Raw genomic sequence first — 12,451 nt, 5'->3', positions numbered from 1 at the left:
AAACTGCAACTTAATTTATATAAGGAAAAAAAAAAATAAAGTCACAAATATAACAATTTTAATGACCGTATTTTAAAAAAAAAAAAATCAATCAAACAACACAACCACTACATGTAACATATAATTTTGTTGCTATCATAATTAAGAAGTATTTACAACCAGAAAACAGAATTTGTTGCTGTAAAATTCCTACGTGCTGTAGAGAACAAAATGCACTTGGGCTAAAACCATGCACAGTCTGACCTCACAAACCCTTCCTCATGTGAGCAGTCTCAATGAAATCCTATGAAATCCTTGGGATTACGGGCATGGAAATGTACTTCTCAAGGAAGTGAAGAATAAAAAATGTAAAATCTCATCGTACGACACCTTAAATACCGGGAAAGGGAGCAAGAAAAATAACAAACCAAAAACCAACAAACCAGCACATTAGGGGAACTGAGAAAACCTTGATCCAAAGTATTTTATTCTGAATATCCTGTCTGTTTTGAAACTGTTCTCTGCATTTCTCTTCAGCAGAGAAACAGGCTCAAGCAGAAAGAAAACATCACACGTACTTGATAAAAAGCAATTTTTAATTTTATCAAATTGATCTGTACAAAAGTTAGCATTGCTTAGTCAGAAGCTAGTGAAGAGAACAGATAAGTAACAGCCAAAGTGTTTCAAACTTTATACAGAAAAATAGATTGCATAAAAACGAGCTTTCTGTACTTTCCCCCACCCCCACCTCCCCCAAAAGGAAATATGCAAAAAATATTTTTAGAAAAAGAGTAGGAAACATAGAAAAGGTAAAAAGATGATAACCTCTGAAATGTGTTTTTAGATTTACAAAGTTTTTAAAGGCACAATTTACCATAAAATAGATGGTTATTATATGCTCAGCATACAATGGAAGAAGTAGAAATATATCAATGAAATATTAGTCTAAAACTAAGTACCTAAACATTTTTTTTTAGTGGAGAAGATTTTAGTTTCACAGCTTGATGGGTGATATCTGGTCCCTAGAAGCCAAAATTAAAGCAGAAGTTGATAATTTCTCATTAAATTACATCTTCCTATAAAGTAGTCCTGGTTCTGAAGGTGTACAAAGACTCTGCAATGCCTGACATCCAATTTGAACCCCCCAAAGCAGGTAGCCAGAAAAATTCCCTGCTCCTTTTTAAAATCTTTTTAACCTCCCTGTGTAATTAGTAATTTCCCCCCCCACCTCGTTATTTTGCATTCCCAGTTGAGTTTCCCATTGGTGACCAGGTCTGTTCAAGTCCCTCTCTCAACCACGTCTGCTTCAGTGGTTCAAAATGAAAAAACCCAAAAAACAAGGAAAATCTATAGACTCATAACACCATTTTATTGTATCATCTCCACTATTTTTATACTCCCTCCCCACCCCATCTTTAAAATCTTTTAAAATTCTACTTTTTGCACAAAATTACTTCATTAATTAAAAGACAAAATAATACAGAACATAAATACATATTTAACAGATTAAAAAAAAAAAATAACAAACAAAACCAAAACACTTTAAGCTTCCAAAAAAACCAAAACAAAATGTTAATTACAGCCAAACCTTGCTTAGAAGAACTCTTGACTAAAAAAAAACAAACACTTCAGACATTTAATTGGTTGGTCCCACCAGACTCTTTGCTCCCACGAGATTGTTCCACGGAATAGCCAGGTTTTTGGGTTTCATCCACATTGGTCCGAGTGAGTTCTTGCCCTCAAGGTTGGTCCGTTCCTCACATTGCAATAGACCCTTAAAGTCTTGAACAGCTTTTTTATTTTCTTCCCCCCGTTCCTACCCTCCTGCTCCACTTTTGCACTTCTCAACTTCCATGACGAGTAAATTCAGTTCAGTCCTCACAGAGGAGTCAAATGGTTTTGTCCTTCATTTATTCAAAAGGAATTGCCAGTCCTTTTAATTTTTTTTTGTCTCCTTTTTCTTTTTTAGTTATTTTTATGATTTTTTTTTTTTTTTAATAATTGTATTAATTAAAGAAAAATAGAGCTCTGTCCTTTTGGAGAGTTTTGAAGCAAGGGGACGTCCAGTCACAACGAGCAGAGTTCCCAGTGGCTCAGGAGGCACTTCGGAAACTATCGCGGCTCTCCCCACTCTTCATCTTCATTCCTTCATTAGTGCATACGTCGGGGAAGCCCTCGGGGGCTCCACGCATCCTTTAAGGCCTGGTCAGGGTTGTATAGACCGGCTGGTCCCAGTTAGCGGTGGGGCTGTGGGCCGGTGGGATGGACAAGCCGTTGAGGATGGGCGTCGCATAGGGACGACGGGAGGAGTGGAAATAGGGATACTGGTAAATGCTGGAGGGATAGCCAGGGTAGGGGTTGTAGTAGTTGGAGCTCTGGAGGTCCGTGTAGTCGCACTGGGAGCTGGAGAAGGAGGCGGCGGCCGTGGCGGGGGAGGCGGTGGTGGCGCAGGCCTGGGCGCTGTAGGAGCCGTAGTCGGAGTGCGCGGGGGAGCCGTGGGACTGGTCGCTGTAGTGGCTGGGGCTCAGCTGCTCCGTTTTGATGTGTGGCCTTTGCTGGCCCGAGTCAGCAGATGAAGGTGATGCCGAGGCCGGGCTTTTGTGAGTCCAGACCTGGTTGGTCCCGCCAGTGCCCGTGGCTGAGTGGGAGTAGGACGCGCCGTAGGAGCCAGCCGTGGCGTTGGGGCCGTGGTCGGCTGGCATGGCAGCGTGGCCGTTGAGCGGGAGGTACTGGTCAAACTCGTGCACATCAAAGGTCTCCATGTTGTTGATGACCTCGCTGCTCAGCTCTGAGATGTCCACGTTGCTGAAGTCAATGTTCTGGCGGCCGCTCTCCACGAGGCGGCGGCCCTCGTGCTTCAGCTCCTGCTTGCTGCCATGGTGGAGGTCGGTTTTGGGGGTGGTAGGTGGGGTGGGTGGCCCATGGGTCTGGCCTGGAGACAAAGGGACAGCAAGGCTTTAACAAGAGCTGCCACAAAACACACAGCTCCTTCAAGGATGATTTAAAAAGGCAGAACTCTCTGTCCTCTTATTGCAAGAAGGGAATGAAGATTTAAATCTACAGCCCGATGCTGGAGGAGGCTGATATCCCCTTGTGACCACACCAGGGACTGTGTCCTTCAGTTGGAGTAAACCACCACATGAATGATGGTTTGCAATGGGAAAGAGAAGTTGAGGAGTGAGCTGTGACCATCAAGGTCACTCTGGGACATGGCAGGACATCCCCAGCTCCTCAAACTCCCCCTCCCCTGGGAATCAGAACCAGGGGCTGGATTCAAAGGCACCCACTCTGCCTCTCCCCGTGGGCAGCCTGAAGCCATCCCGACTCTCCTGAAGGGAGAGAAGCCATCTCAGCAGAGTGGGCCATGGCCGGGATCCCCAGCCAGGCTGGGAGAGAGAACAGACACGTCTGAAGCTGCAGGACGTTCGCAATCCTCCTGGAATCTGTCAACACGCTCCCTGTGCCAATTCCCAGCGCTGAGAGAAGTGGGGAGCTTCGGGGGGAAGCCGTGTCATCAGAACCTGCTCCCCCAGACACCTTTCATATGGCCAGTGGATTATTGACCCTTATTAGCTCACAATTAATTCTCCCCACTCCCGGGCCAGCTAATAAACCAGGGGCCCTGCACTTTGGGGATATCCTATGGCACAGTCAGCTCTATATGTAGCAACTAAAGGAAATCTACAGCCGGGCTCACAATCTGGAGCAAAACCACCTCTCTCAGGGCACCAGCTCCTGCTTTGGGATGGTCCCAATCCACGGATATGGATCCGGGGGACAGATAAACCCAGTACCCTCGGGTGGATTCATGTCCCAAACCAAGGGCTTGTGGGACCTGCAGGTTTTTTTGATCCCTGGGGAACCTTTACCTGTGTGATCACCGTGGTGGTGGGAATCAGCCATGCCCCCCAGCCCACTGTCTGCTTTGTAGATCTGGGTGCCCGCGTGGTGGCTGAGCTCGGCGCCCGAGTCGGAGTCACTCTGCCCAGCTTTTACACTTTTCCTCCTCCGGGGCTGGTATTTATAATCCGGGTGATCCTTTTTGTGCTGGACCCTGAGACGCTCAGCTTCTTCCACAAAGGGACGTTTCTCGTTTTCGCTCAACAAACTGGTTTGGGATGGATTTAATTTATTATTTTTTTTTTAAATAAGGAAGAAGGGGGAAAAAAAAGAAGAATCAAAAATTAATATATTTTCCTTAGAAGCTTTCAGCCTATTTTCAGACTCGCATCCCCACTTCCCACTAATCTGAGCAACCAGAAAGTTATTTACAAAATAAATTCGCAGCGGCAAGAAAAACAAGAGTGAGACTATTTTGCAAAAATTTGACACCTTGTTGCTAAAAATGGAAATGCATTGCTGAAAATTGAAACACTGTTGCCGACTTTTGGAAAAACTGTTGCCAAAACCCCAAACTTGCTAAAAAAAAATCTAAACTGTTGCTGAAAATTGAAAAGTTGTTACTAAAACCGGAAAGTGTTGCTACCGTTTTGAAACACAGTTGCTGGCTTTTTGAAACACTTGCTAAAAATCAAACCTGCTGCTAAAAAAAATGGAAAGGCTGTTGCTAAAAAGGTGTTAAAATACTAAGTATCAGCTCAAAAGACACCAACCACTACGGACAGCGATAACCAGGCAAAACAAAATCCCCCTGCCCCGTTTGAAGTGTCTTTGCCCAAGATTGTTCCTGTGTTTGCCCTACAAATGCCACCCCCTCGCCGCGATAAACAAGGCTGCCCATTTCCAGCTTTGTTTGGTGCTTACAAAGAAACCACCAAGGCGAAGCGGTGGGATTATTTCTTTCAAAACTCTCCCCAGCCCGGACCTCCCTTTGCAAACTCTTGGAGAGTCTCAAACCGCAGCGGGAGCATCGCTGGCCCAAGCAGGGAGCAAAGATGCGCGTTTGGTACAAGCAGAAGCGACCGAACGTCCCAGGCAGTAAAACGTGGCTGGCGGCAGAGCCCGGGGAGGCCGAGCACCCTCGGATGCTGCCCAGCACAAAAAGTTTGCGTCGGTGGGCAGCGCCGAGCATGCAAACATGCAAATCAGAAGGGAAATCGGAAAGCAGATTAAAAAGAACTGCTAAAAATGGCATTGTTGGGTTTTATAGCTTGTTCGGGAGCAAGTAAGGAAGCCAAGGGAAAAAAAAAAAAACACTTTTAGATAAAAGGCATTGGAAAAGAAGGAATTTTTCAAAGGCTCGGTCTCCTGGGGCACGGACATGGGAAATCCCGACCAGGAGAGGAAAGGGCCAGGGCTGCACATCTCAGTGATGGAGAAGGGAAAATCCGCGCGTGCCACAGCGCTAGGGCAGGAACCATGGGCAGTGCCCCGGCCGGGGGTACTCAGGGCCCTGCACGGGGGCTTTTTCGGAGCAAAGACCGGCGTGTCCTTCGCAGCGGGCCGATACGCTCTGGGGGATTTCTGCTCTTCAGTGTGAAACTGAAGAATCCCCGCACTTCAAGAATCCCCCGCGGGGGCAGCCAGCCAGAACAGTACACACAGATTAAAGAGGGGGGGGGGGGGGAAAGAAAAGAAAAAGAAGAAAAAAAAAAAAGAAAAGAAAGATAAAAGAAACGCTATTTTAAAAAGAGGGGATCCAGCCATGCACCCCAAGGCAAAGCCCCCGTCACATCCCCGGGCAGCCCGCGGGGGTCCCACCGGTCCAGCCCCGCAGCGCGGGTGTCGCGGTGCCCCGCGGAGGTAGATGCGCGGGGTCGAGCGGTGCCCCGCGGAAAGGGACTCACGTCCCGAGACTCACCGCCAGAGCTTGCCCAGGGTCTTGCTGAGCTCGGCGTTGTGCAGATGCGGGTACTGGTCAGCCAGTTTCCTGCGGGCGGCCTGCGCCCACACCATGAAGGCGTTCATGGGCCGCTTGACGTGCGGCTTGGCCTTGAGCGATCCGTTGCCGCGGACGGGCATCGGCACCAGGCTCCAGTCGTAGCCCTTCAGCACCTGCGAGACGGCGTCGCGGATGCAGGCGGGGAACCGCTCGTCCACCTCGGCCGCGTCCACCTTAGCGCCCAGCGGAGCGGAGCCGGGCGGGCGCGGGGCGGGGGCGGAGGCGCAGCCCAGACCCTCGGAACCGGCGGGGGAAAGCGGCGAATCGGAGTCCGAGTCCACGTGGGACATGGAGCTGGTGGTGCCCGCGGGGCTGCACGGAGCCTCCAGCGCTTTGTCGTGCTCCTCGGTCATGTTGAGCATTGGCGGTGGCGGGTGGAAAGGTGGGGAGGGGTCGGAAGGGGTGAGCCGCTCCGAGGGCGACGACGTGCCCGGGCGGAGCGGCGGGGAGCGCGCACCCCTCCGCGGGCGCCCGGAGAGCGAGAAAAAGATTTGAAAATCGGGAAAAATTAGGAAAAAAAATAACAAAACACAGAAGATTAAAAAAAAAAAAAAGCTAGGAAGGCGCAAAAATCAGTCGAAAACCAGAAAACAACCAAAATCAGTCCTGCTGCTGGGCTGGGCTGTACGTGCTGCGCTGTGTGTGCTGCTGTCCCGCCGCGCTCCACGTCCAGTGCGAAACTCGGCCCCTGGCAACAAGTGACTTTAAGGGGAGGACAAGCGGCCCCGCCCCCGGCGCCACTTCCCATTGGTGGAGCGGGAGGTACATTTGCATAAGAGGCGGGGCTTCGCTGGCAGCGCTGCCGCGGCTCCCCTCGTCCGACCCGTCGAGGGGTCCCGCGGCCCCGGGAGCGGCTGGACGCAGCAGGGCCCACCGCGGGGCTGTGTGCCGTCCCACCGCGGGGCTGTGTGCCGTCCCACCGCGGGGCTGTGTGCCGTCCAAGCCTGCTGTTACTGCTGCGAGTTGTTTTGAGCCTTCACTACAGGGCGGTACTGGCAGAGATGTGTTTTATGCCCCCAGCACACGGAGGTGACCCTACTTATGGGGACTGTGGTGGCGGGTACCGGGGCTGTCGGGGCTCGGTGTCGGGTTATTGAGCCCCTTTCTAAGCTCTGCGGAACGGGACCCCCGGGACGAGGAGGTGCGGAGCGGCGACGGGATGGTGCGGCAGCAGCCACGTCCCGGGGCTCCGCTCCGCTGGAACGCAGCGGGCGGTTCGTGCCTTGGGGAGAGCTGGTTACTTTTTAAATCCTTCTTTTTTTCTGAGGGGGCTTCAGGGGGGTTCGGTGTGTGGCAGAAGCACCGGTGAGTCCCGGTTGCAAGCGGAGCCGGAGCTGCTCGTTTGGTTCCGCAGCCGGTGCAGCTCCTCGGCAGCCCAGCCCCGGTGCCCCCGGGCAGCCGCGCTCTCCCCGCATCCCTGAGCGCATCCTTTCTTCAGCGGGGAAATAACGGAGGAAAGAGGGGAATTACCGGGAAGAACCGAAACGAGCCGTTCCGCGTCCCTTCGCCCCGTCTCACCGCTCCGCTCCCCCACCTCCAGGCTCGGTCGCGGGGCAGCGGGGACTCTCCCCGGGAGAACCGAGCAGGGGCTGCCCTGGCCGCCTCCTGCCGACACCGGCGGCTTTGCCCCGTTGGGAGGTGGCTGCGGTACCTCGGGGTCAGTCTTTGGGTCTGGGGTGGGGGGAATTTGCCAGCAAATCTCCTCCGTCAGCTCCGGGTGCGGGGCTGCGAGCCTCGGGCAACCCCCGCAAAAAAAAACCCCAACAAACAACAAACCCAAAACCTTTTCAAGAGCTCTCCTCGCTCGATCCGGAGCGCTGCCCTTCTCCAAGCAAGCCCTGGTTTTGCAGCATTTATTTGGAGCATTTGATTCTAATTATCCGCGGAATCCAGCCTTCTAATTGCGACTGGAAAAAAGCAACTCCCCAAATTCCAGTTTTAGCCGCTGCTTCCCCCCAGCCCCGCTACCCCTCGGAAAAAGAGGTTACAGGACTTACAGGGAAAAAAATAGAAATTATGCGAGTGCTTTAAGCATTCCCGCTTTGTCAAAGTAACAGGAAAGTGGGAGCTTTTAGAGCATTTTGCTTAATTACTGCAACGTAGAATCACGTTGCAATTCAGCACACACTTTGAATTTAAATGCAACACTGTTTAAATGTGCCTGAACGTCCGTATGTCTTCTGTGTGAAAATGAATATACCCCATTAAAGTGCCAAGCTAGATTTGATTTCATTTTACAATTCTTTTATTTCCTTAGTAGCAAATTTCTCAACATTTCAGCTTTCCTTTCATCGCGCCACAAAGTGAGTTGCCTTTGGACAAAGTTTTTTAAAATATGATTTTACATAATGCCTTTAAAAAACATTTTAATATTTAAGACTCAAGGCATTCTATAGATGTTGATTTGCATGTGAGGATTAACTGAACTTCTCTTCCAGGACCCAATCCAAAAGTAATGAGATTGTGGAAGAGTTTCTGTTCCCCTGGTCTTGGTTCTGGTGGCTTTGTGCTGCTGTTGGACACTTGGCTAAACTTTATTTTCCCCTCAGGTGACAATTAATATACATTTCTATAATGGTTGTTTCTTTTGGTTCTCACAAGTCTTTATGAAATTTACCTCCTTGAAATTCTGTAAGTCAAGTAAATTGTATTTCTTCCGTTGTAGAGATGACTGAATCAAAGCAATAATCCCTATTTTTAGTCCATCTTTTCAAAGCCACCCTCTCCTGTGAGATACTTTCCTTGGAAGATTTGAGCCTCTTTGCCTGGCTGAGGCTGGGAAGGGATTTGTGGGACACTTGGAGCTTCTGGACAAGCCCACAGAGGTAGGGATGAAAACAAGAGCCCCTATTTTTTTGATCCCTGCCTTCAACTACACATCAGATTCCTGCAAAAGAAATCCCCAAGGACAGCAGGAATTAGAGAACTTGGTTTTCTTCCTCCTCAGAAGCTGTTACCTTTGAGGACTTCCCAGCTCTTCCCGAGGGAGGGAATTGCATTTCTCAGCCCACACACTTGAATTCCTCTTTGTCCAATGCAGGTAGAAGGAGGAGGATAACTTGTAGTTACTTCCTCTTACTCTGGAGATGGGCACAGGGAAGAGATAACATCTGGAACCCAGAGCAGGATGTATCATGTTTTGTGTCTGGCTTGGTGACCTTGCACAAACCATTGCATGTCTCTCAGTGTCAGTTCTCAGCTGGTGGAGGGAGCAGCATTGTCCTGCTCTGCAGACTGATCTGAGCTGGGCAAGGTTGTGGGAAGCTGAGATCACACAGGGAGTGGAGGGAGCTGGAGCACCTGGGAAACTTCAGTAGCTCTGGTTTCCTGAGAAGTTAACTCATCCATGAAATGGAATGAGATTATGCTGGGACAAGTGGGTTCAAGCATCACTGCTTGTCTTGCAGGGTCTCATGTTCAAGTTTTGTACAGCACAGTACCAGGGATGTTTGCACAGGAATGGGCAGATGATGAAGCCCAGGGGAGAAGGTCTTGCAGTGATACCACATGATGCATCATCTAGACTCAGCCTAGTGTTTCTCTGTCTTGCCCCAACCTGCTGCTGGGCAGGCCATGACATTTCCAGGGAAAGGGTGCAGATCTGGGAGGAAAGACCTGAGATTCCTGTTGCCCAATGGAGCATTAAGGTTCGCACCTAAGCAGGGTGTGTATGGAGAGGACTGGGTGGAACAGAGGTCTGCCAGCTGCCGGCCAATACTGTCAATATTGCTTCATTTTCCTTGAAGTCCAAGATGGCCTCCAATAAAATTCCTGGCCAGTTCACACCGCTGTTGCTGTGGATCAGGCACTAAATATGAGGTCTGATGCCATCACATTGTCACTTGTCACCGAGGAACCCTCAGAATCCCCATGGGATGGAGGCGTCTTGACCTCCCATCCCAGTTCCTCTCTGCTGTGCCTATTTGCTAGGCAGAAATAAGTGTGTGTGCATTGGCTGCAGAGCAGTCAGAGCCCTGCTAATGTCTAGAAGCAGAAAGTCCCTCTTCTGCAAAAGAGAGGGAAGGTGTTTTCAGAGCCTGAGAGCACATGGGAACCACTGCACGTGATGGGATGTGCTCTGCAACACGCACACGTGCTGGGCTCCTTCCCTGGCTGGGTTGAGGCCCAGCCCAAAGGTGGGCTCTATCGCTTCATCTGATCAAGTGGGGAAGTTATCGTTTTTAAAAAACTGGCTGCCTTTGAACTGCCAGCAGATTTTACATGGGAATTTCAAAGAGCAAACAGAGAGAATCTTAAAGGGGAAAAAAAAACACAGCCCCGTATCAGATAAGAGTAACTTATGTGTCATGTTAAAATGAGCTTCTGACATCTGCAGAATTAATGCTCTGCCCAGGGGATACAGCCCTTCAGTGGCAGCTCAGAGGTTGCTGTGAAACCAAGTGCAATCCTTTTCAGGAAAGCTCCTGATACCTGAAAAAAGCAAACAAGAAAAAAACCACAACAGAACAAGCAAACAAACAAACAACAAACAAACAAACAAAAAAAGCCCCCAAACCAAAAAAAAAAAAAACAACAAACCAACCAACCTGTGGTACCTTTCGACTAATTTCAATTAAAATAGCAGAGCTGAAAAGCTTTGCTCTCAGGATGAACCATAGTGATGAGTCCAGTCCTCTGTGTGCTTGGGAAGGGTCCAGCACACAACTGGTGCCTGCTCATGCAATTTTCAGGCTAACTTTATATTGCTCTGCTGCTTGCAGATCAGCTTAGGTCCAAAATTTGGCTTCTGTTCATATGAAATGAGCCTTGATGCTCTGGATGATTTGGGAGTGAAAGGGACAGAACCTTTCTGCAAAATTCTAATGAACACTTTAGGTCTTTAGTCCTCGGCATTTCCACAGCACCCACCTCTGTGCTTAGCTGTGCTCTTGAAATTCTTTTCACCTCTACAGCAGTAGTAAAAATGACTGTGTGCTGTCACAGAGTCACTGTGTGCTCCCACCGCAGAAAGAACAAGTTTTTATTGCACAGCCTCATCCAAATCCTGACATTAGAGGCATTTCTGTGGATTGGGAAGAGCTGGGGTCTCAAGGACTCCATCACTGTGAGTAGATGCAAACTTGCACCCCTCACACAGCTGCTGCAGCCTGCTCAGAACGGGGCGGGGGAGGAAGAGAGAGGCTTAAATATTAGTTTAATATTAGTTTTTACTGTGTTAATGGGGTACTTAGCTCTGGCATCCCTCCTTTTTGCTGGCCAGGGATAGTTTGGCAGCTGTGTGACAAACAATGGAGGAACATGTCCCCCAGCAGCTCTTTTCCAACCCATGGACATTTACCTGGCGTTGATACAAGAAACTCTGCACACCTGCACTGGGCAGGACCCTAGTGGAGAGGAGAGCATGGGATTCCTAAGCCCTTTTCTAGGGTTCATCATGGTGGCAGTTATCAGAGAAAAAGGACATTTATTTTTTGAAAGCTTTTACTTGAGTGTGAGTCAAAGGCAGTGGGGGCTTCATGAAAATCTTTACATTTGGACTGGTGTGGCTTTTCTGCTGAAGTAAAATCAAGTAACCCTTGCTAAAAAAGAAACATAATTTTAAATGGTTATTAGTTTTTTAACATCCCAGCGGAAAAAAAAAAGAGTTAACCAGTGGCTTGTTCTGAGTTTTTATCTTGAAGCTGCACATCGCGGTGCTGGCAGCCAAGGACCCGGAGGGGAAAGCAATTACAGACCTGAAAGGGACAGCAGCCTCTTTCGGTCTCAAGAAACATGCATGCACAAAGCCAGTGGAGAGGAAAAGATACGCCAATGGGTTATTGCTGTTCAAATATTCTAAGGCACCAGCTACAAAAATAAAATACGCTCCTGTGGGATCAACAACACACAGGTGAGACACTGACAAAAGATCTCTTCCTTCCACCAGAGGATACAGCCCTTCAGTGGCAGCTCAGAGATCTCTGTGAAACAGCAGCATCTTTTCAAAATGATGGAGAACCACTGTTCTGTTCATTACGTGTTTATTAATTGTTTGTCCTGTGGTACCGCTTAGGAATCTCTTTTCTGACTCAGCACCCCCTCATTACAGATGCTGTACAAACACAGGAGAAAAAAAAAAAGGTAATTCTTCCTCTGAAAATCCTTTTCAGCCTTAATCCTGCTAGCCCTGGAGTGAAAGATCAGATTTCCACAGGGAAGGATGAGGGATTTTAAAGGAAAAAATATTACCGCAGGAAAAATCTTAACTCGTAGAAGGAAGCCCCCAAATTCTTTGCAAGATTCCCCACCTCCCATTTAGCAAATGCAGCTGAGTGCTCAGGCGGGTTGTGTATAACTGCATTATACATAAATCAATGTATGTTTTCTTTAGAGGAGTCCCCAAATGTTAACGCTGCTTTACAAAATAGTTATTTCTGCACACATTCACTTTCTCTGTTTTATTTAAACCCAATTCCTGGCAGCCAGAGGGGCGAAGGACTAGACCTGAATGAACACAGAGTAATTTAGGGTGCCAGGGACAGCAGGGTTGAGGTGCTGGTGGGGACAGCTGCTGGGTGCTGTGACAGTAAATGCTTGTTTCTCGGTCACTTTTGCAGCTGTTTGGAACACAGCAAAATAGGGTCGGGCGGGGGGACGTGGCGGGGAGCACTTTGTTGAATGAAGATCGGC

At 48.9% G+C, this 12,451-nt stretch overlaps 1 protein-coding gene across 1 annotated transcript; it reads right to left on the bottom strand.

The window, feature by feature from the left end:
- Positions 1–557: 557 nt before the first annotated feature.
- SOX8 (SRY-box transcription factor 8) lies at positions 558–6,481 on the bottom strand. The gene is made up of 3 exons (XM_051632607.1): positions 5,741–6,481; positions 3,849–4,087; positions 558–2,911 (listed from the first exon to the last, which is right to left on the bottom strand). The coding sequence occupies exons 1-3, from the start codon at positions 6,181–6,183 to the stop codon at positions 2,175–2,177; spliced, it is 1,419 nt and encodes a 472-aa protein (XP_051488567.1). The 5' UTR covers positions 6,184–6,481; the 3' UTR covers positions 558–2,174.
- Positions 6,482–12,451: the final 5,970 nt, after the last annotated feature.

The sequence above is a fragment of the Apus apus genome, chromosome 14 (genome assembly GCF_020740795.1).
Source record: "Apus apus isolate bApuApu2 chromosome 14, bApuApu2.pri.cur, whole genome shotgun sequence".
NCBI classification, from domain to species: domain Eukaryota; kingdom Metazoa; phylum Chordata; class Aves; order Apodiformes; family Apodidae; genus Apus; species Apus apus.
Note: the sequence above shows the minus strand (reverse complement) of the source record. Positions and strands in the feature narration are given on the sequence as shown.

What these genes read in the sequence shown, in the direction of transcription:
- SOX8 (XM_051632607.1), bottom strand. Translation starts at nt 6,183, where the DNA reads ATGCTCAACATGACCGAGGAGCACGACAAAGCGCTGGAGGCTCCGTGC. An exon ending in ACCCTGGGCAAGCTCTGGCG is followed by an intron (nt 4,088 to 5,740) that starts GTGAGTCTCGGG and finishes ATCCCAAACCAG; the next exon opens with TTTGTTGAGCGAAAACGAGA. An exon ending in CCACCACGGTGATCACACAG is followed by an intron (nt 2,912 to 3,848) that starts GTAAAGGTTCCC and finishes CTTTGTCTCCAG; the next exon opens with GCCAGACCCATGGGCCACCC.